Consider the following 20,689-nt stretch of genomic DNA (forward strand, 5'->3'; position numbering starts at 1 on the left):
AGATGATCCCTAGCTACTTTTTCTTAAAAACCAGGATAGTTGGGGTGCCTGGGTGGCTCAGTCATTTAGGCTCAGGTCATGATCCCAGGGTCCCGGGAGTGAGCCCTGCATTGGGCTCCCAGCTCAGCAAGGAGCCTTCTTCTCCCTGTCCCACTTCCCCTGCTTGTGTTTCCTCTCTCTCTGTGTCTCTTCTCTCTCTCTGTCAAAAAAATAAATAAAATCTTAAAAAAAAAAAAAGCCAGGAAAGTCTTCACTGAGGGCAGGTGACACTGAGCTAATTTTTAGGGGATGAATAGGAAATTATGAAGCAGAGGAGATGGGTAAAGACGCTCTAGGAAAAGAAAATGGCTTGCACAAGTTTATGTTACAGGGCAGGAATACTAAGTAGGTAATATTGTCATTTTAGGTTATTTTTCATACACTGTAAACATTACTGTGAAATTAAAATCTCATCTCTTTCAATTCTGTAATTGAGCTATATTACACAATTTCTGATAAAGGGGTACAAAACCATTTTCAGAACAAAAAGGGGTAACAGAATAAAAACTGACACGAACTAAACAGTCAGTGATTATTTATTCAACATGGACTGAGTTGTCTAGGGAGACTTAGGAGAGGGCCAGGGCCCAGCTAAGATTTTATATTTGCCTTAATATCATTTACTTCCCATGATTAATGAATTTTATCCATAATGCTTATTTGCCCCAGTATTTGATCAGGAAATGAAGAAAAGGCTTGGGGCTCTTCAAGGTGCTTGAGACTGCAGAACAAGGGGTGCCAAACTGAAGGTATTGCTAAAGTGTTGTGGCCCTGAAGTCAGGCTGGACTGGAAATGGCAGAGATGAGAGAGGGCGAGAAAGGGAAGAGGCTACAGGCTGAGACCCCTGAAGGCTGGAGAATGGGTCTAAGAGGTGGAGGGATGGAGACATGTTCACAGGCACACTTCAGAAGGACCACAGTGACCAAAGCATGGATAGAGGGAGGCTGACCTGTGCGGAGACTCTCGTGGTCATAATGTATAAAGAAGACCAAACTGAAGTAATTAATTAGTGGAGGCTTGCAAGAGATGATAAATAGGAGAAATATGAGAGAGTCTGTGTGATTTGGAAATTGATTGGCTGTGGAGAAATGTGAGTGGGAGGACCCAGAGGCAGCATCTAGGATTCTGGTTTTGGTTACTTCATGGACCATGATGGCATTCGGAGTAGGGGAATACAAGAAGAAAGCAGATTTGGGAAAAGAAGATCCCAACCTCAGATGCAGAGACGCTTGATGCCCCACACGTCCCCATGTTGTCTCAGAGTTGACACCTGAAGCATCATGCATATATTGACGTCAGTGTACTTGCAGGACACATCCTTGAAAATATCCCAACAGGGGGCACCTGGGTGGCTCAATCAGTTAACATCCAACTCTTGATTTGGGTTCATGTCATGATCTCAGGGTCCATGATCTGAGATCAAGCCCCATGTTGGGCTTACACTGAGTGTGGAACCTGTGTAAGATTCTCTCTCTCTCTGCCCCTCCCCCAGCCTCCACTCCCACCCCCCCATTCATGTTCTAGATAGATAGATAGATAGTTTTAAAAAGAAAATATACTGCCAGGATATGCAATTTTGGAATTTAGGAGATCATAGGATAGAAATAATCTACAAATTAAATAGGCTAATGGCAATCTTAAATGTCTCTGTCTTCAAGGACCTGAATAGCCTACAGATTCTATTGAGATATTAGAGTAAGAATTAAAGAATTACCACATAGCATATGTACATGTATAATATATACACATTTACATGTGACTACATGTAGAGTTTTATATATACATATATGAACATATACACACAAATAACCACTACTTTTGAAATGTACAGTTTGTTTTATATTGCTTTACTTTTTTTGTTACTGTTACATCTACCTGGCTTAATTTTTTATATAAATTAAAAAGATAAATTCTGTAGATTTAGGCAGCTGAATGACAATTACTGAACTGCCATGAGACTGTTAAACTGTGGTATATTTAATGCATGGCATTCATGTGGCATTAACACCCCTCCCCAAGATGTCTACGTCCTAATCCCCAGAATTTGTGAATATGTTGGATTAAATGGCAAAGAAGAATAAGGTGGCAGGTGGAATTAAGGTACTAATCTCAGGGAGATTATTCTGGCCTCAGGGAGAATATTCTGGGTTCTCCAGATGGGCCCAATATAATCCCAAGGGCCCTTAAAGAGAAGAGATATAATCCAAGGGAAGAGACAACTGGAAGACAGGGTCAGAGGGAAATGTGAAATACAGAAGAGAAAGATGTAACTTTTCTGGCTTTGAAGACAAGAGGAAGGAGCCATGAGCTAAGGAATGCAGGTGGTCCCTGGAAACTGGAAAAGAGGGAACAGATTCACCCCCAAAGCCTCCAGGGAGGAGCGTGGTCCTGCCAACACCTTGATTTTAGTCCAGTGGAACCTGTGTCAGACCTCTAACCTGCAGAAGTGTAAGATAATAAATTTGTGTTGGTCTCTAAGTGTGTGGTAACTTGTTACAGCAACAAGAGATGACTAATACACTCAGGCTAACTAATTTTTGGTCATCTTGATTTTGGAAATACTTTTTTAGTTTATTTTAGTAATCCTTATTTTGGAGGTACTTTGCTAGTCTGCTTTGAATTTCAATAAATACAAAATAACAGAAACGAGAATTGCCACATAGTAGGTGAGCTTCAAGATTCCTGCACCCACCTTTCTATTTTACCTCAGGTCAACAAGGCGTAGTCTCTAGGAAGATTTTTTTTTTTTCTAAACTATCAACCTCAATAGGTTAGGAAATGTTTTATGTAAAACAAACAAAAAGTTCTTGTTAGAATCAAACTTGCCCCTGCATGCTACACAGCTTCCACAGGGAGGTAGGAGCCTAGAATTGGCCAATGAAAATATATCCATCACCTGCCCCAGAGAATCCAGCCCAGAAAGCAAATCTAAACAATTGGAGTGCTTTACAGACTCCCCCCTGGGATAGGTGAACTGTTTACAGAGAAGAAGGTAGAAGACAAAACCACTGAAGCAGTTAGTAGAGCCAACAAGAGAGCTGGAGCAAGAGGCGTGATACCACTCCCAACCTCAGATGCAGAGGTGCCTGATGCCCCACAGGTCCCCATGTTGTCTCAGAGTTGACACCTGAAGCATCATGCACTGATGGTGCTGGGGACACGTGGACAGAGTGCCTCTCTCTTTCCCGGACTCCATGAAGGCAGTGCCCTTTCTGGTCTCATTCTCTGTTGATTAAAAATCCTTTTTGGGGGGCGCCTGGGTGGCTCAGTGGGTTAAGCCGCTGCCTTCGGCTCAGGTCATGATCTCAGGGTCCTGGGATCGAGTCCCACATCGGGCTCTCTGCTCAGCGGGGAGCTTGCTTCCTCCTCTCTCTCTGCCTGCCTGCCTGTCTGCCTACTTATGATCTCTCTCTGTCAAATAAATAAAATAAAATCTTTAAAAAAAAAAAATCCTTTTTTTGGGCGCCTGGGTGGCTCAGTGGGTTAAGCCGCTGCCTTCGGCTCGGGTCGTGATCTCAGGGTCCTGGGATCGAGTCCCATATCGGGCTCTCTTCTCAGCAGGGAGCCTGCTTCCCTTCCTCTCTCTCTGCCTGACTCTCTGACTACTTGTGATCTCTTTCTCTCTCTCTCTCTCTCTCTCTCTCTCTCTCACATAAATAAATAAATAAATCTTTAAAAAAAAAATCCTTTTTTCCCCCCTGTGAATCTTTTTCCAGTTTTGAGGAAGCTCATACAGTATTTGTTGATTTTTATTACGCTCACACTCAACAAGGTAGCATTATGCAGGCACCTTACTAAGGCTGCATTTTGACTCCACAGCCAATCGTTACCACTATCAAGTTTTCTGATTCACCCATCAATCAAGTTCTGATCCTTAGGAATATTTTTTTATAGGCCTCCTTCTACATCGATGTCTATACCAATTGCTGGTGAATCTGAATCTCTGGAAGAAGACAGAAAAGGTGGAGAGACTCTCAAAATCCATCTCGGAATAGCAGGTATGGGTTTGTGGCGTACTGGCTTTTTCATTTGTGCTACTTGACATCCTGAAAGATTCCCTAAGTCCCACGTCCCACCCGGAATTAAAATTCTATGGGTAGGGGCACCTGGGTGGCTCAGTGGGTTAAGCCTCTGCCTTTGGCTCAGGTTGTGGTCTCAAGGTCCTGGGATCGATCCCTGCATTGGGCTCTCTGCTCCGTGGGGAGTTCCCCCTCTCTCTCTTCGTGCCTCTCTGCCTACTTGGGATTTCTCTGTCAAATAAATAAATAAAATCTTTAAAACAAACAAACACAAAAAAATTCAATGGGTAAATAGCTTGAAATGGGCCAGTGCTTATCAGAGTTTTAATTATCAGAGTTTTAATTATGGAGTTTTGGGTTAAGCCAATGCTTCATTTGTCTAAAACTTTAGGCACTGACAGATAAAGAGTTAAACGTTGCAGTGACACCCACTCCCAGCCCCCCACCCCCCCTGCCGTGTACTTCTGCTCCCTGCAGGTGCAACCTGGAACCCTGGGAGTTTGCCCATTCCACGTGCCCAGCAATCTGCTAGCCACCTGTCAGGTGTTGCTCCTCCTCCCTGGATCGCTTTCCTCTGTCAATGGTTCCCAAACAGGAGTGTACATCAGAATCACCTGGTGGGCTTGTTAAACCTGCTGCCAGAGGTTTTGATTGGGTGGGTCAGGGCTGCAGGCTAAAAATTGCATTACTGCCTTCCCCATGCTTCTCCAGGCAGACTCCCAGCTGTCCTCAGAATCTGCTCCTGGAGTGAAAAGCAGGGTGGGCAAAATGTTAAGCTGGTAGAAGAAAAAGGATTTAAGAGATTCCTTTCTTCTCTTCCTTTTGAGTGAGGTTATTATTTGAAAGAATGCAAAGAAAGGTGTAGTGATGAGTAACATTTTCACCACCTTCATAGATATGCAAAGAGAAGATTTCAGATCTCCTGATTTAGGATCAGTGAATCCTTTGCATACTTTTTTTTTTTAAGATTTTATTTGTTTATTTGACAGAGATCACAAGTAGGCAGAGAGAGAGAGAGGAGGAAGCAGGCTCCCCGCCGAGCAGAGAGCCCGATGTGGGGCTCCATCCCAATACCCTGGGATCATGATCCGAGCTGAAGGCAGAGGCTTAACCCACTGAGCCACCCAGGCGCCCCTCCTTTGCACGCTTTTAACCTTTCTATTAGCTCCTTCTCTTCAGGATTTAAACTGAATTCTTTATTTAAAAAAAAAAAAACAAACCCTCACTGGCCCTACATCCTTTGTCTACTGCTCTTCTTTGTGCAGCTTCCCCTCTGCTTTCTGCTCTTTTCCTTCTCTCTTTCACACCTTTTAGAGACAAATTTCTAGAAAGAATATACTGTGTACATTTATTCCTAAATACATGTGCCGCCTGGCTTCTGTCTTCCACCCTGTCCTGATGATGACTCTAGTAACGTGACTGTCAATTCCTGTGGGCATTGTTTCTGCTCTCACATGACTTGGCCATTACTCTTTCTTGAAGTCTTCTTTTCCCTTGGCTCCCACCTCCCTGACCTTTCCTTCTCCAGCTTCTTGGAGGCCTTTTTATCTTCTTCCACCTTCCTCTTCCCACCGTCCCTGGGCAATATCCTCTACACCCGGGGATTTAGCTGTCACATTCATGTAAATGTGATCATGTAAATATGAAGTGAACACTTCAGTTTACAAATCTGTTTTGCCTCCAGACCTCCCCCCTAAACTCCAGGTACACATTTCCAAATGCTTTCTGGGAAGGTCCACTTTCCATGTTCCCTGTTCTACTGAAATCCATCTGTTCGTTTCTCCTCAGCCAGACTCCAAGTTCTTCCAAATCAGGTCTTGCCTTTGTACCTCCAGCATAAGGCCAGGGGCACGGGAGCAATCCACTGCGCGGTGACCAGGCGTCCTCAGGCACCTCAGGCTCCCCACACCAGGCACGAGTCTTCCCAACTCTTCCTCCTGCATATTCTGTCTCACTTGCCCTTGCACACTCATGTACTTGGCAATCAAGCCCTGCTAACCACTCCTCACTCTCAGCTGGGTGATTGTGAAAGCCTTCACTCCTCCACGCCCTGTCCATCCTGTGGCAGGGATGTAGATTTGGTCACATCACACCTGTGCTTAGAGCCATCGAATTATTTCCTTCTTTAAATGCATAGAAAGTCCCTCACTACCAAGCATCTGTTCATCTCTCCTTTCCCTTCAGTCATATCTGCCCAACTACCCAGTGTTCTGACTGTACCAAACAGTCTGTTCTCTGCACATGTGGCATGCTTTTTTCCCCCAAGTCTTGCCAAGGAGTTCCTATATGAGATTAAAGATCTTGAGTTAGCTTCCTCTATGAGGTCTTGCCCCAACTACCTGATGTACTTGTCCTGTGAAGCTCTTAATAATGCTTTCTCAGTTCTTGGTACATTGCGTCGTAAACTCTGAGCATTTGGGGCACCTGGGTGGCTCAGTCAGTTAAGTGTCTGCCTTTGGCTCAGGTCATGATCTCAGGGTCCTGGGATCAAGTCCTGCATCAGGCTCCCTGCCTGCTTTTCTCTCTCCCCACCTCCTGCACATTCTCTTTCTCTCAAATAAATGGATAAAATTGTTTCTTAAATCTTTTTAAAGAATAAACGAATGGGGGCACCTGGGTGGCTCAGATGGTTAAGCGTCTGCCTTCGGCTCAGGTCATGATCCCAGGGTCCTGGGATTGAGGCCCACATCAGGATCCCTGCTCAGCGGAGAACCTGCTTCGCCCTCTCCCTCTGCTGCTCCCCCTGCTTGTGCTCTCTCACCACCTCTATCAAATAAATAAATAAAATCTTTTAAAAAAAGAATAAATAAACTCTGAGCATTTATTTTTTATCCCCTCTATCTTATATATTACTGGGCATCTGACTTGGTAAGAGTTTAATAATTATTGAATGAATACATTTTGAAAACCAGTAAATGGATGAATTAGAATCTGAGACAACCCTCGCTGTAAAAGTTTAGTCCTGTATCATTCCTGATTCATGAACCAACACTTCGGGTTTCGATCTTGCTAGAGTTCACTTTTGTGTTTAGGACCACTGTAGAGTAGGCCCAGGGATGCTGATTTGGATTCCTATCTTATGGCCTGTCCAGAATTGAGAAACCTTTGCAGAAGGGCCAAGTCGCTCCAGGAGCTTCCTTGGTGGGCAGCATTTCTTAATCCGGCTGCATCCAGTACCATTTATAGAACTACTGTGTAATTGCTGTATTACTTGGTCGGTTTCCTTTTGCCTCTAAGTGAAAAACAGTTCTAGTTTCCAAATATTTCACGCTAATGAAAATGGCCACAGTTTTGCATTCTGAGGAGCTTCCTTCTGGAAATACATAATTGGCATCTGGAACATGCATATTATCAGGAACTGCTAGAAATGACAGTTGGTTTTTTTGTTGTTGTTGTTGTTTTGTACATTTACTTTGAAACTGAATACTATAATCAATTCCTGAGAACTTTTATTCTCACTGCTGCATTCCATGCTGTGTTGATTTAAACCACAGACATTTGCCCAAATTACAGCCTAGCACTAGCAACACTAACATTAAAATAACAGAGTGCTCTTTAGTTTACTGCTGTGATGGATTTTTTGAGAGTAAGATTTTCTCAAAAAGCACACAAAAACCTGACTATTTTGTAAGTATAAGAATACATTCAACTCATTTTTATTAGATAAATATTGAACATAAAAGCCAAAATGGTTTAAGATAGAATGCTGTTAAATCTTACAGGAAAAAAAAAAAAACAAGCTGTATTTCTTCAATAAACTCGGGTATTTGCATTTTTTTAATTTCTTGCAACAGAGTTGACATTGTACCAGTTTTTAAAAGGGTCTCTTTCACTTTGTAACTAATTTTTTTGTTAATGAACTTGGCAGTTTATAAAATCTGCAGATGAGAATACAAATTGACCATTGACTTGTTGACTGTCTTAGTAACATCGTGTTATGACATATTGCAGATATTTCAGCAAAGAGTGCCTCTGTTCCAGATGAACTTGGTGCCTGTGGACATTCTAGAACATCAAGCTATGCAAGCCAACAGTCAAAAGTATCAGGTAGAGCCTAACAGTGAGGCTGAATTCCCTTAGACATTTATTGCTCTAAGGGATTACTTGGAATTGTTGGGGTATGGGAGAAGAATGCCTGATTGCAGTGTATTTGATACTCATATTTTATCCAGAGTGCTTTTCTCTGACAGGGTATAGCTCCTGCCACTCCCGGTCATCCAGTTTCTCGGAGCTCTGCCACAGGAGAAACACCTCAGTGGGAAGCACGTCAACAGGCATTGAAAGCATTCTAGAGCCCTGTGATGAAATTGAGCCAAAAACAGCCGAACCAAACCTTGATCTAGCCGGCAAAGAAGATACGGCTTCAGACCAGCTCACAAGGTATGCTTTCAGTTTGTGTTTAAATGGAGAGAAAAAAAACAACTTTATTTTCATAACATAAGAAGAAGGAGGAGAAATTTTTTTTTTTAAATTTTTCTAGATGCCCAGTGAAGCAAGATTCTGTAGAATCTCAACTGAAGCGAGTTGATGACACCAGAGTGGATGCAGATGATATTGTGGAGAAAATACTCCAGAGTCAAGACTTCAGCCTAGATTCCAGTGCGGAAGGTGGGTGGATAACATTAAATGTGCATAGATGTCTGCAACCCAGGTTTTTAAGGAAAGGGACCCTACATCACACTGTTGCATGCTGGTAAAGTAAATTTCATTGCCCATGAAAATCCGAAGATAACTTTGTAGCTCATGTATTTCCAGGAATGGATATTAAATTGGGAAAAGAATGAACTTTAGTTTAAAAACACCAATTTTAAAGAAAGGTTTTATTGTGTATGCCTCAACGTCCACCATATTTACATACCTTATGACAGATGTCTCACCTGTTTTGACATAACTGGACACAGGTACTTCACATCGCTGTGTAATGTGAAGAGTTGGGTGGTGATCTTGAGATGAGAGTGAATAACAGAATCTTCTATTCCTTCCTCAGCATGTTCACTGAGGCTGAAAATTTACATGCCATCAGTTTGAAAGGTGTAATTATTCATGCTGGTGTGAATAGAGAGCAGTTAACAATGGACTTAGTTTCACCGTGTAACTGGTTGTAAAAAGAAATAATTAAACCTTACTTGTAGAAATTTATAGGAAGAGATGTCTTCTTTACTAAGTTTTAAAGAAAAATAGCTTTAGGGAAATTGATGAGAAATAACTCCAAGGAAATCTTCTAGATTGCCTATTTGAAAACATGCATGTAGCTAAGTTTTTTATTTCTTTAATAAAATTGAAATGTAAAATATGAATTGAGTACAAGAGGAATATTGTTTGACAATAATCTGATAAGTGTCCCTATAACAAATATTTAAATATGAATTGCAGAAGAAGGCCTGAGGTTATTTGTGGGACCTGGGGGAAGTACGACCTTTGGCAGCCATCATCTTCCAAATAGGTATGTAGTCTGCCTTTTTCTTTTAAATGTTCTTGAGTGGAAGATGAAGGGTACAAAGTTTGTATGAGACTGAGGCTAGAAAACACATACAGTGTTTCCATGTGAAGAATTACACCTCTGAGTTTTCCTTATCTTGAGTATGTTTGAAATTATAAGTTTGTTGATTTTCTTAAATATGTTTTAGAATGTATTAGTAGAGGACCAGAAGAACATGGGGCAAGATGCAATGAAAAGGGATGTTTAGGAACCCCTGAATGGCTCGGTTGTTAAGTGTCTTCCTTCAGCTCAGGTCATGATCCCAGGGTTCTGAGATCAAGTCCTGTTTTGGACTCTCTGCTCAGCAGGGAGTCTGTTTCTGCCTCTCCCACTGCTTGTGTGAATTATGTGCTCTCTCTCAAATAAATAAATAAAATCTCAGGGCACCTGGGTGCCTCAGTGGGTTAAGCCTCTGCCTTCAGCTCAGGTCATGATCTCAGGGTCCTGGGATCAAGCCCCACATCAGGCTCTCCACTCGGTGGGAAGCCTGCTTCCACCTCTCTCTGCCTTTCTCTCTGCCTGCTTGTGATGTCTCTCTCTCTGTTAAATGAATAAATAAAATATTATTTTTTTTTTTTAAAAAAGGATGTTTAGGTAAGAGTACTTAGGGCACGGTTGGGTAGCTCAGTTGGTTAAGCATCTGCCTGCCTTCAGCTCAAGTCATGATCTCAGAGACCTGGAATAGGGCCCTATATCAGGCTCCCTACTCAGTGGGGAGTCTGCTGCTCCCTCTGCTTGTGCACTCGCTCTCTCTGACAAATCAGTTTTTTGGAAAAAAAAAAGGAGAGTTCTTAATCTGATATTTTAGAAAGAGCAAAGCAGAATTACATTCCAGTCAGTGATCTTCTCTATCGTGAGCTACATGGCCACTCAGCAGCATACACTTGGTATTAACCTTTTTTTACTCCCTTCTTCTCCACTGTACCAGAGTGTAACATACATTCTAAAAACAGTTGTGAAAGACCAAACATCATTTTGGGAGTTAATCAGATTCAAATGAAGAAAAGGCACCTGCCAGACTTCTGATTCTGATACCTAGCCCTGCAGCAAATAGTTGTGAGCACCGATGCTCAGAACACTTGAGGAACTCTGATCTCTGCCCTGATGTGCTGCCCGGTAATATCTATGGAGAGTTCCAGAATAAGTCAGCATTGGGTTAGGGAGCCCCCTTGGTCAGAGACAGTTGTTTTATTCTCTAATGCTCAAAACCTGAAGGAATGTCTCATTTGTTCCACCAGTACTTGTCTTGTTCAGTACCTCCTACGTGTCCAGCATCTTGTGGGTCCAAAAGATATGAAGGATATAGTAAATACCTATAATCAGATGTGATAGTTAGGTAAGAAGGAGACTATGAGGGAATAGTTCATTTGAACTGGGGTTTTTAGAGGATGTAAGCACAATTTATAGTTTTCATTCCTTCTCGCTGACTTACTATTCATTAAATTTAGTAACTACTTATTAGGCCAAGTCATGGGGAAGGATGCAAAAGCAGAAAGACCCAGCTCACCCTCAGCTAGCTTATGTTCTGAGCACATGGGTCTGGCAAATTACAGCTTATGAGAGCCAAGTTGGTCCACTGCCTGTTTTTGCAGAAATAGTTTTATTGGAATACAGCAACACTTATTATGTATTATCTCTGGCTGCTTTGATGCTCCAGTAGCAGAACTGAGTAGTATGGAGAGATCACAATGGCCCTTGAAGCCTAAAATATTTGTTATCTGACTCTTTCTAGCAGGTGAGATAGACAACTAAAATTTATAGCAGTATAATAAGTACTATAATATAGAGAAGTAGAGGAAACAGAGAGAACAGAGATGGGACCACACTCACACAGAGAAAACTTCCTAGAAAGTTGACACTTTCTAGAGAGTCTTGGGGAGAATTAAAAGTAAGGCGGTAAACAGGTGGATATGAGGAAGACAAATTTTCCTGGTAATAGGTTCAAAAAGAAGGAACTAATAGGCATAATAATCACAATATCTAATTATATAATAGTAAATATGTAATAATTATCAATGTCACTTATGGAGCATTTATTTGTTTTATGCCAGGCACATATATATGTTTCATTCAGTTCTTGCATTATCTCTTTTAGTACTCACAAAGTACTATTATTAGTTTTTAAAAAGAGAAAACAAAGAGGTTAAGTTAAAGGAATTTTCCCAAAACCTTAAAACTAATAATAGATAAAACCAAGATTCAGACTCCTGTCTCTTTGAGTCCAGACACATTCATGGTAGCTCACCGTATTCCTAACTGGCTTGTGACTAATGTAACCTACTCAGGGACTTGCCAGGGGACAGGTACTTCGGAGGAGGGGGCATGTGAAGGGAGCTGTGGAACATGGGGCTGGCAACAATCTCAAAGCCAGGTTGTAAATGGCCTCATCATCATCACAAAGAATTTATTATCCTTTTTTATCATGTGTACGGTTTGATCATTCTTTGCAGAAAAGTGATCTCTCAGATGGGCATTTTAGAAAACTAGCCATAATTTGTAGTGGGAGAGGTGGTGGGGAAGGGAGACTGGAGCAAGGAGAGACTAGTAGCAAAGAACAGGTTGAAAAATAACATTTATGAGGACAGTGATAAGTACTGTAGAGAAACACGTGTTTTTGAGTTAAAGAGTTTGGGTTCATATCCTAGCCAGACCACTTTTGGGGCCTCAGTAAATCTTTTAACTTCAGTGGAATTTTAGTTACCCCTGTTGAAAAGTGGGGATAATCATGAGATTGATTTAAAGAGTAAATGACATAATATACTCAGTAAGCTCTAGCAATTATTAATTTAGGTAGAAGAATAGCAAATAATACAACTCCAACCAAAAGGAATCAAAATAATAAATGCCCAGATAGATCTCTTCTCTCGTTTCTGACTGCTCAGGGTCCCAGTCAGACTTTCACCCCTATCTGCTTTACTCATGTTATTAACCTCTGCAAGGCTTATTTTCTTCACCTGAAAAATGGGAGTGATAAATATTACCTAACTCACAGGATTTTGCTGAGGATTAAATTAGATAACTTATGTAAAGTATTTAACACAGTGCGTAACACATGGACAGCGCTCAGTATATGCTAGTTGTGTATGTTATTGTTATTCAGAGGAAAGAAAAACAATTTCTATGAGAGATAATCTGGGACCTAGGCTATAAAGGCATTCATAATTCTGGGTCCCACCCCCTTTCCAAATTAATGTTAGTAGAATCATCACCCAGTGCCTGAAAGCCTAAGATGATAATTAGGGGTTGAAATAGACAATTAATATCACATGCCACAGAAAGACTGAGGAATGTTGGAGACAGTGTATTACGGTGAAAAGAGAATGGGCCATGCAGTCAGACATAGGTTTCATTCCTGGTTTAGCTGTCATGACCCAGCTTGGCTATAATCCTGACAAATTACATCTCTTGCTTGCCACCAAAAAGACATATCGTTGGGGTTAACGACACAGGGTCTGGAGTTGGGTTTCCTGGGTTCAGTCCCAACCTCCACCGAGGATCAGCCATGCATCTTCAGTAAGTTACCCCACGTCTCCCTGCCTCACTTGTCTCCTCACCTACAAAATAGTGCCAATAACAGAACCTACCTCATAAGAGTTATAAGGCTAAATGAAGTGAGGTAAAACCTGTAAATGGCTAAAAAAAAAAAAAACCTAGCATGCAGTAAACACTCAAGTACTATTATGCACAATTAAAGTTCTCTCTTGCAGAGTTGCTGGGAGATGCCCAGCACAATACTTGTATAGGTAGGCTGTCCATCACTAGCTGGTGTGTATCAGAGCAATGAATGTGCTGGTATTCAGTCTGTTCTGAGAGAGAAACCGGCAGCACAAGATGGAACTAGAATCATTTACTCAAGTCACTGAAGAGGTATGAGAACCATGCATACCTTGTTAGGAAAGTGAGCTCTTGAGAATGAAGAGAACAGCGCAATAAACAATAGAGACTTGGGGAGGAATATCCCCAGTACTACCTTGAAGCCTGTGGATGCAGCCAGACCAGCTCAGGGATACCTACAGACATTGCAGGGTTGCATCTCCTTGTTTGCCTCTGAGACATTTAGTTGCTGACCAAAAGTCTGCTTTCAGTTGGTTCTCTTCCTCGATGTGATTTATCTTTCATCTCTGGCCATTTTTAAGATTTTTATCACTGTTTCTTAGCAGTTTGGTTATGATGCCTCTTGGTGCGTTTCTCTTGTGTTTATTCTGCTTGGGGTTCATTGAGCTTATGCATCTGTGGTTTACAGTTTTTCTCAAGCTTGGAAGTCTCCAGCCATTATTTTTACCTGCCCCTCCTTCTGTTATCCTCACCTACAGATTCTAGCCCCCAGCCTCCCTGAGCTCTGACCCCTGACCCCTGCTCTCAGAAAGACCACCTGCTTGTGTTTGGGTTCTCCCTGCACTGCATGCTGGAAGGACCCTGAAGGAAACCGCTTTGGGCTTTCTTCACTGAGTTCCATTCTCTTAGGAACAGTCCTGTACTGCCCGTTGTCCAGTGTGTGAAACTATTGTTTTACATGTGCTGTAAAAAATTTTCTAGTTATTTAAAGCAGGAGGGGAAAGTCTGATTCCTGTTACTCCATCATTTCCAGAGTACAACCATTTTAGGGCCTCTGAAAGCCAGTGTGCAGGGGCAGCACTCAGCAAGGTCCCTTCAAATTCTGAATTTCTTTAGCTGTGAATGAGTGTTCACTGGTGTTCCATTGAGAATGTTCCTGTTTCTTCTGCAGAATGAATCCTTAAGAACAAGACCTCTGAGCAGCCAACTGGAAAGTCCAATTCAGTCCACAGTGGGCTGGTAACCAGTACTCTCCCCCATTGTTTAGAATTTCCTCTTAAAATTCCATATGGGAAGAGACCAGTCATGGTGGTTGCTTCTGGTCTTACTGATCTCAGGCATACTCAGAGTGAAATGGTCAGGTAGTATAGTTCCTGGCATCATGACACAGGAGGAGATGGGTACTGGTGATAACTTTAAGCAATAATACCGTCCCCTCCATGGAACAGCACCTCTTCAGCTCCCCTCCTGTTTACTCAGGAGAGCTCAAAGATCCTCACCTAAAAATAAACCGAGCTGCCATCAAAAAGACCCTGCTTTTATGGGCTTGTAGAAAAACCTTTATCCTCCCAGATGAAGAAAGAGTAGAAGGAGCATGTGTGTTCATTCCATTATAACACAGGGCCAAGATACTAGGTGCATCAGCAATAAAAAACGTTCTGTTGATGAGGCCATTGTTTCATTTAAATACTTGTTTTAGTCACAAAGCTTGCAAATTTTAAGTTTTTAGCATTCTCCACATTTCATTCATAGAGGTCAGTCAGTACCTGGAAGATCAGGGCAAAGGCTAAGCTGCTATAGCAAAGATAACCAGAAATACAATGGCCAGGTGATGAGACTGCCTGGCCTCAAAAAGTGATTCAGGGACCCAAGGCCCCTCCGTTTTACCCTTCATCATCATCCCTATCTGTTGTCAAACCAGTCCAGAGCAAGCAATTTCTCTTTATGAGACAGAAGTTGACACATCCCCACTCATGTTCCATGGAGGGAGGAACTGAGTGTCATGCCAGTACCTGTCAAGGAGGTTTAGGAGATGTGGCCTCTAGCAGAGATGTCTATACAGCCTGTAGCTAGAACCATGAAGAAGGAGACGATAGATTTAGGGGGACAACAAGCAGTATGCCAAGCCAAGGTAATGAAGAAATAAACTCCTCTTCCAGATCACTTTATTTTAGGGGCACCTGGGTGGCTCAGTCGGCTGAACATCCTACTTTTGATTTTGTCTCGGGTTATGATCTCAAGGTTGTGGACTCAAACCTCTGTGCTCAAGAGGAAGTCTGCTTCTTTGTCTCTCTTTCCTCCCCACCCTTTTCCCTCTGCCCCTCCCCCTGCTCTCCTGCACTCTAATAAATAAATAAATAAATAATTCTTTTTAAAAAAATCATTTCACTCTAAATCCGTATTACACTGGTACAGTCTATGTCACTGACCACATATAAAGACATCAGCATGGGGCACCTGGAGGACTCATTAGCTTAAGTGTCTGCCTTCAGCTCAGGTCATGATGTCAGGGTCCTGGGATCAAGGCTCACATTGGGCTCCCTGCTCAGTGGGAAGTCTGTGTCTCCCTCTGCCTCTGCCTCTCCCCCTGCTTATGCTTGCTTTCTCTCAAATAAATGAAATCTTTATAAAAAATAAAAAAGGGGGGGGAAGGAAAATAAAAACATTAGCATGTTAACTAAAAGAATTCTTGCATTTTCTAGAAAAGTATATTAAGACACCACATACTAGAAACAGTCACCTGTTAACTCTGCAAGGCCTGGGTAAATTGCCAGTCAATATATACTCTTGGATGAGACTGATTTTTATATATATATATATATATATATATATCATATATATATATGGCTCTGTGTGTGTGTGTGTGTGTGTGTGTGTGTGTAAACATTTTTTAAGAAGAGAGTTCTTGGCACAGGTTAAGATTTAGGAACAATAGGGGCACCTGTGTTCCTGTGCTCAGTGGGTTAGGCCTCGGCCTTTGGCTTGGGTCATGATCTCAGGGTTCTGGGATCGAGCCCCGCATCGGGTTCTCTGCTCAGCGGGGAACCTGCTTCCCTCTCTCTCTGCCTGCCTCTCTGCCTACTTGTGATCTCTATCTGTCAAATAAATAAATGAAATCTTAAAAAAAAAAAAAAGATTTAGGAACAATACTAGATTACCACAGGAATAAGCGTGACTAGACCATTCCAATGTACTGATGATAAACATTTACTATTTCAAGTACTCTCTAACTGATCTCTTTAAACTGTGTGGAAATAAAATCTAGTAGAAAACGCCTAGTGCACTGTCTTTATGAGGGCAAGGCTCACTAGAACAGTTTTAAGCATCATAGCTCAAGACCTTGAAGTGGTTTTTTTCTCCCCTCCTGTCGCAGAGTCGGGTCTGGAGCTTATGAGCAAGTCGTGATCAAACGCTAGCAGTCAAACTCCTGAACTGGAGCTTCCCTGGGGCTCTGAGAAATGGGCAGTCAAGCTGTTGAGGCACCTCATTCAAGCACGTTCCTCTGTTAAGATGAAAGCCATCACCGATTTCTTCTTGGAAAGTGCCCACTACCATCCTGTCCCACCCACCGAAAAAGAACATCAGAACTGGAGCACCTACGGGCTGGGCCACATGTCGCTAGTGGCACATGGCTTCTGCGGTCACCGCACAGGATAATGAAAAGCCTGCTTTTCCTTTCAGAATAGCCAGGTGGGGAAAGCAGCGCTATACACCCAAGTATAGTTCTGTATAAAACCTGCAGTAGAGGTGTTCAACAGGTTTGGGCTCTAATTATATCATTTTAATGTTCCAGGAGGTAATAAGTGAATCATCTGAATCCTATAAATTCTGTCAAAATAGTTATAATCTCTTAAGGAAATCTTCCATGTTCTATCCTACCTACAGTATTGTACTGCTAATTAACTCTTCTTGATTGAGTCATTGATATAAAGTTTGGGTATTCGTGCTTGGGGGAAAATGTTATACTACAACTTAAACGTGTAGAGTGCATAATTCTCACTGTATCCGTCACAAATGGAGTAAGTGTGTTTAAGTCTGAGATATGTGAATGAGTGTAATGCCATTATTATGCAACACGTATTGTTACTAGTTAATGTTAGATGAGCTGCAGAACTATAGTTGAGATTCCAGGTAAGTTTCATGTTTAATAGGTTAGGCTCCCATAAGGCACCTTAAGAGCTGTTCTAACTGAATACTATCTGCTGGTTTCAGGAGTCAGCATTCAGGACAGGAGGAAAATTGTAGCATGGTCAGAAACAGTAGCCTTTTCTGTTTTAAGTTCAGACTTCTATCTGAAACTGAAAATTATTCCAAGGAGGTGGCAGATAAAACCGGGGACAGCTGCTTGACATTACTGACACGGACTCGTGGTTTCCTATTTTAAACTCCCCGCAGAGGGATACTATTTTTTTTTTCTTTACTGTAACAGTAGTTGTTTTGAGACAGTAGGATATGACATAATCCAATATAGCTTTAAAAGTAAGAATATCTGCTCTGGATGCAGTTTAACAAGCTCAGCAGACAGATCATCTTTTTATCAGATGGGATGTTTTTCTGGTCTTAAATAAAAAGTTTTAATGTTCTTGGAGTCACTCAGTCACTGAAGAAAAATGCAGATTCTCTAGAACCACTAATTCCCAGTCCTTCCTTTCAAAACTGTGTCCAGAAAAAAAATACGATACGTTAGAATAACTTTGGCCTAGGTGAACCATTTTTGTGTTGGCAACGTAAAGGGAAAATATATTAAGAAAATTATTTCAATGTCCAAATGTAGAGCTTTGGAAAATTTTGAGTAGTTCCTGTTAGGGTTTTAGGTTTATTAACATTTCAAGGATTAGGTATTCTACATTAATCCGGTTCTAATACAAACAGATGTTTTTTAAAAGGTGAAACCCCATGTTGGAATCTTTTGAATGTTGAGAGAGAGCTTGAGTCATTAGTAATACTTTTGTTATTTTGGCAGGAAGAAAATTGACCTGACCATTTTAGTCTAACCAAGGAAACCGTTGGCTTAAGTGGTAAAGACTTGCTTGTTCTCTGTGATTAATAAATGAGCTGATCCATCCATATATATTATTGGGGGGAACTCAAAGTTTTTAATAGAGATATGAAACTAGTGTTTACACATATTTATGACATGTTTTAAGAACATATTTTTCTATTTTTAAAATATTACTTCTAGGCTATATTTTTTATTGGCACTTATGCAAATGATTTTGCCGTTTTGGAAATGATAAAAACTATTGACTGTAAGTGAGGTTCAGTGAGGACATTCTTCAATATGTAAAAGGTCCTGTAATTCAGACATTGCCCATCTTATCCTTGCCTGCCCTCGGCCTGATACCTTTATACAAGACTGGCTCTCAGTATTTAAAACGATATAGAATTATTTTTAAAAAATAAAATGTGGAGATCTTGAAAAGCATAAAAATCTTGCCTTTGTAACTTTAGCAGCCACCAGATACATCTTGATTTATGTAGTAGGAAATAATTTTAATAGAAACATTGATGAGGGAAAAGTCAGCACAAGTCTGGATTCATTTTTTGTGTGGCATTGGTGGGCATACTTTGCAATCACATTTATTTGCAGCCCTCTGGAAATATTTGTTAAAGTTTGCTTAAATATCTGCCTTACTTCTCCGTTTTTTCTTAGAGCATGTACTGTGGAGCTATATTTGAACAATGTAGCTATTTTTAAAAATTGCTTTTTAAATACCAAGTGCACTTTTGGTTCCATTTGGAGTTGAGAAAATTTTGGATTCGAAAAATTAGATCTTAATATTGGTCTTTAAATATTAAAGTCAAATTTCAGATCACCCAGTCTTGGAGAATTTGCAAATCTGTAACATTGTTTTTGTCTAATCCTATCCTAGAGAAGGATTAATGGTATATTAAAGCTATTTATTTGTGGTCAGATAAGGAAGTCTCAAATATTCTGTTTGGGGGAAATACAGAGGCTGGTCAGAAGCCCACTTCCTGTGGCTGGAGCTGGTAACTGAGACCAGAGGATATCAGGGGTAGCATGGGCAAAGCAGCCCTGGGCCATCAATTTGCATTTTGATGGTTGTCTCCCCTTTGTGGTGTGGAAGGCTTCCATATTCAGCAACTGTAGTGGATTAGTACTTACCTGAGAAAGCCTTGACGAAGAATCCCAAGGTCCACCACTTAGCCCATTTGTTACTAAAAGGAAAACAAATCTTCAGCTAACCTCCAACCAAAGCATAAGACATCCAGAAGTGAGTTTAGTAATTTTAGACTGAGATTGCCACGTCAACTAGACCACTTTGCAAACTCAAGCTAACAGTATTAAGTATTTAAGTACTCTGAAGTGTCAGGCTACGTTAAGACTTTAATAATGCTTAAAAGGCTTATATGATGGGGTTGCATTTTATTTTAACAGGTCTAACTGGGACTGTTCAGAAATTATACTCAGTCATTTCTCTTAGATGGTACGTCATGTGAATATATTCAAGTACTGTAATTGAAATTATTAATGCCCGTGTCTGTGTTGGCTTAGGTACTATGCATAACTTTAATAGCTGAGATGTTTAAAAATATAAAGTCTAAAAATATAAAGGATGAAGTAAGTTTAAATACTACTCTGGAAATTAAGGCCTTATTACCTTATATACGTGATCTTTCCTAAGAGAATATATACACAGTGTATTTTAAATAGTGATGTGAGTGGTATGTAGCTACTCCTTATATAACAAGGCTGGCAAATTTTTATTATTTACGACAATGTGGTCTGCATTTACAAATGTTTACGTTCATCATATATATATATATATATATATATAAAAAACAAAATTCTCTGATATTCATTGACCAAATCCCTTGCAGAGGAATACTTAGGATATATTGTTTGATTGTTTTTTGGAAATACATCTTATTTTGGAAGTTGATACAACTTGTGGGTAATCATGTAAATGTTTATGAAAAAAATTGTTATGGAAGTGATTCCATTAGTATTGTTCTAATACTTGGAAAATGACCTTCATATTTATATATTTGTTTTACTGTATAATTATAAATCCCAGAAATTTTTTTTACAAAAAAATTTATTGTATTTGTAATAATGTAAAGGTGAATCTTATACCTGTTCAATAAAAATCATCTTAAACTTTATAATGTGAAAATAAAAAGGCAGACATTAAACTTTATAATGTGTATACTTTAAAATGTCAGTTTAAGGTTCTGTCAGAAATCGGTCAGATTCTCTCCAAGGTAAGAAAAGAGAAGTGAAAGGGTCCCTGTAACTTCTTCCTCACAGTTTCCCCTCATTACTGGATGGTGTAACACAGTCTTAAATCCTCCAGTGAAAGACCCTTCTTTTGAACTCTGAGTTTCACCCTCCAGCGGTGGGGGGGAACATGGGCTCTCGAGTCAGACAGACCTGAGTCTGAATTCAGGCTCCCTTCTGAACCTGTTTCTAATTGAGGATGGAGATACTACTAACTCTTCTGGGTTAAGCGCAAGCACCCGTGAACTATTAGGAATATAGCACGGTAAGCACTCCTCTGTCGAGCCAGAATTTGCCTTTGTGCAGCACCTACATACATAATCCTTCGTTCTAGTGTTAGTCACAGAGAAGAT

The 20,689-nt window shown here is 40.8% G+C and overlaps 1 protein-coding gene across 1 annotated transcript in view; it reads left to right on the plus strand.

Moving 5' to 3' along the window:
• Positions 1-20,270, plus strand: part of FAM102B (family with sequence similarity 102 member B) — a 102,132-nt gene extending 81,862 nt beyond the window's left edge. Inside the window, exons 6-11 of the mRNA XM_044238802.1 lie at positions 3,935-4,038; positions 8,011-8,106; positions 8,250-8,439; positions 8,540-8,667; positions 9,433-9,502; positions 16,467-20,270. Of these exons, the coding sequence (XP_044094737.1) occupies positions 3,935-4,038; positions 8,011-8,106; positions 8,250-8,439; positions 8,540-8,667; positions 9,433-9,502; positions 16,467-16,509 (631 nt within the window). The 3' untranslated portion in view covers positions 16,510-20,270. The remainder of the gene's footprint in view (positions 1-3,934; positions 4,039-8,010; positions 8,107-8,249; positions 8,440-8,539; positions 8,668-9,432; positions 9,503-16,466) is intronic.
• The last annotated feature ends 419 nt before the right edge of the window (positions 20,271-20,689 follow it).

Source organism: Neovison vison, chromosome 2 (genome assembly GCF_020171115.1).
Source record: "Neovison vison isolate M4711 chromosome 2, ASM_NN_V1, whole genome shotgun sequence".
NCBI classification, from domain to species: Eukaryota; Metazoa; Chordata; class Mammalia; order Carnivora; family Mustelidae; genus Neogale; species Neogale vison.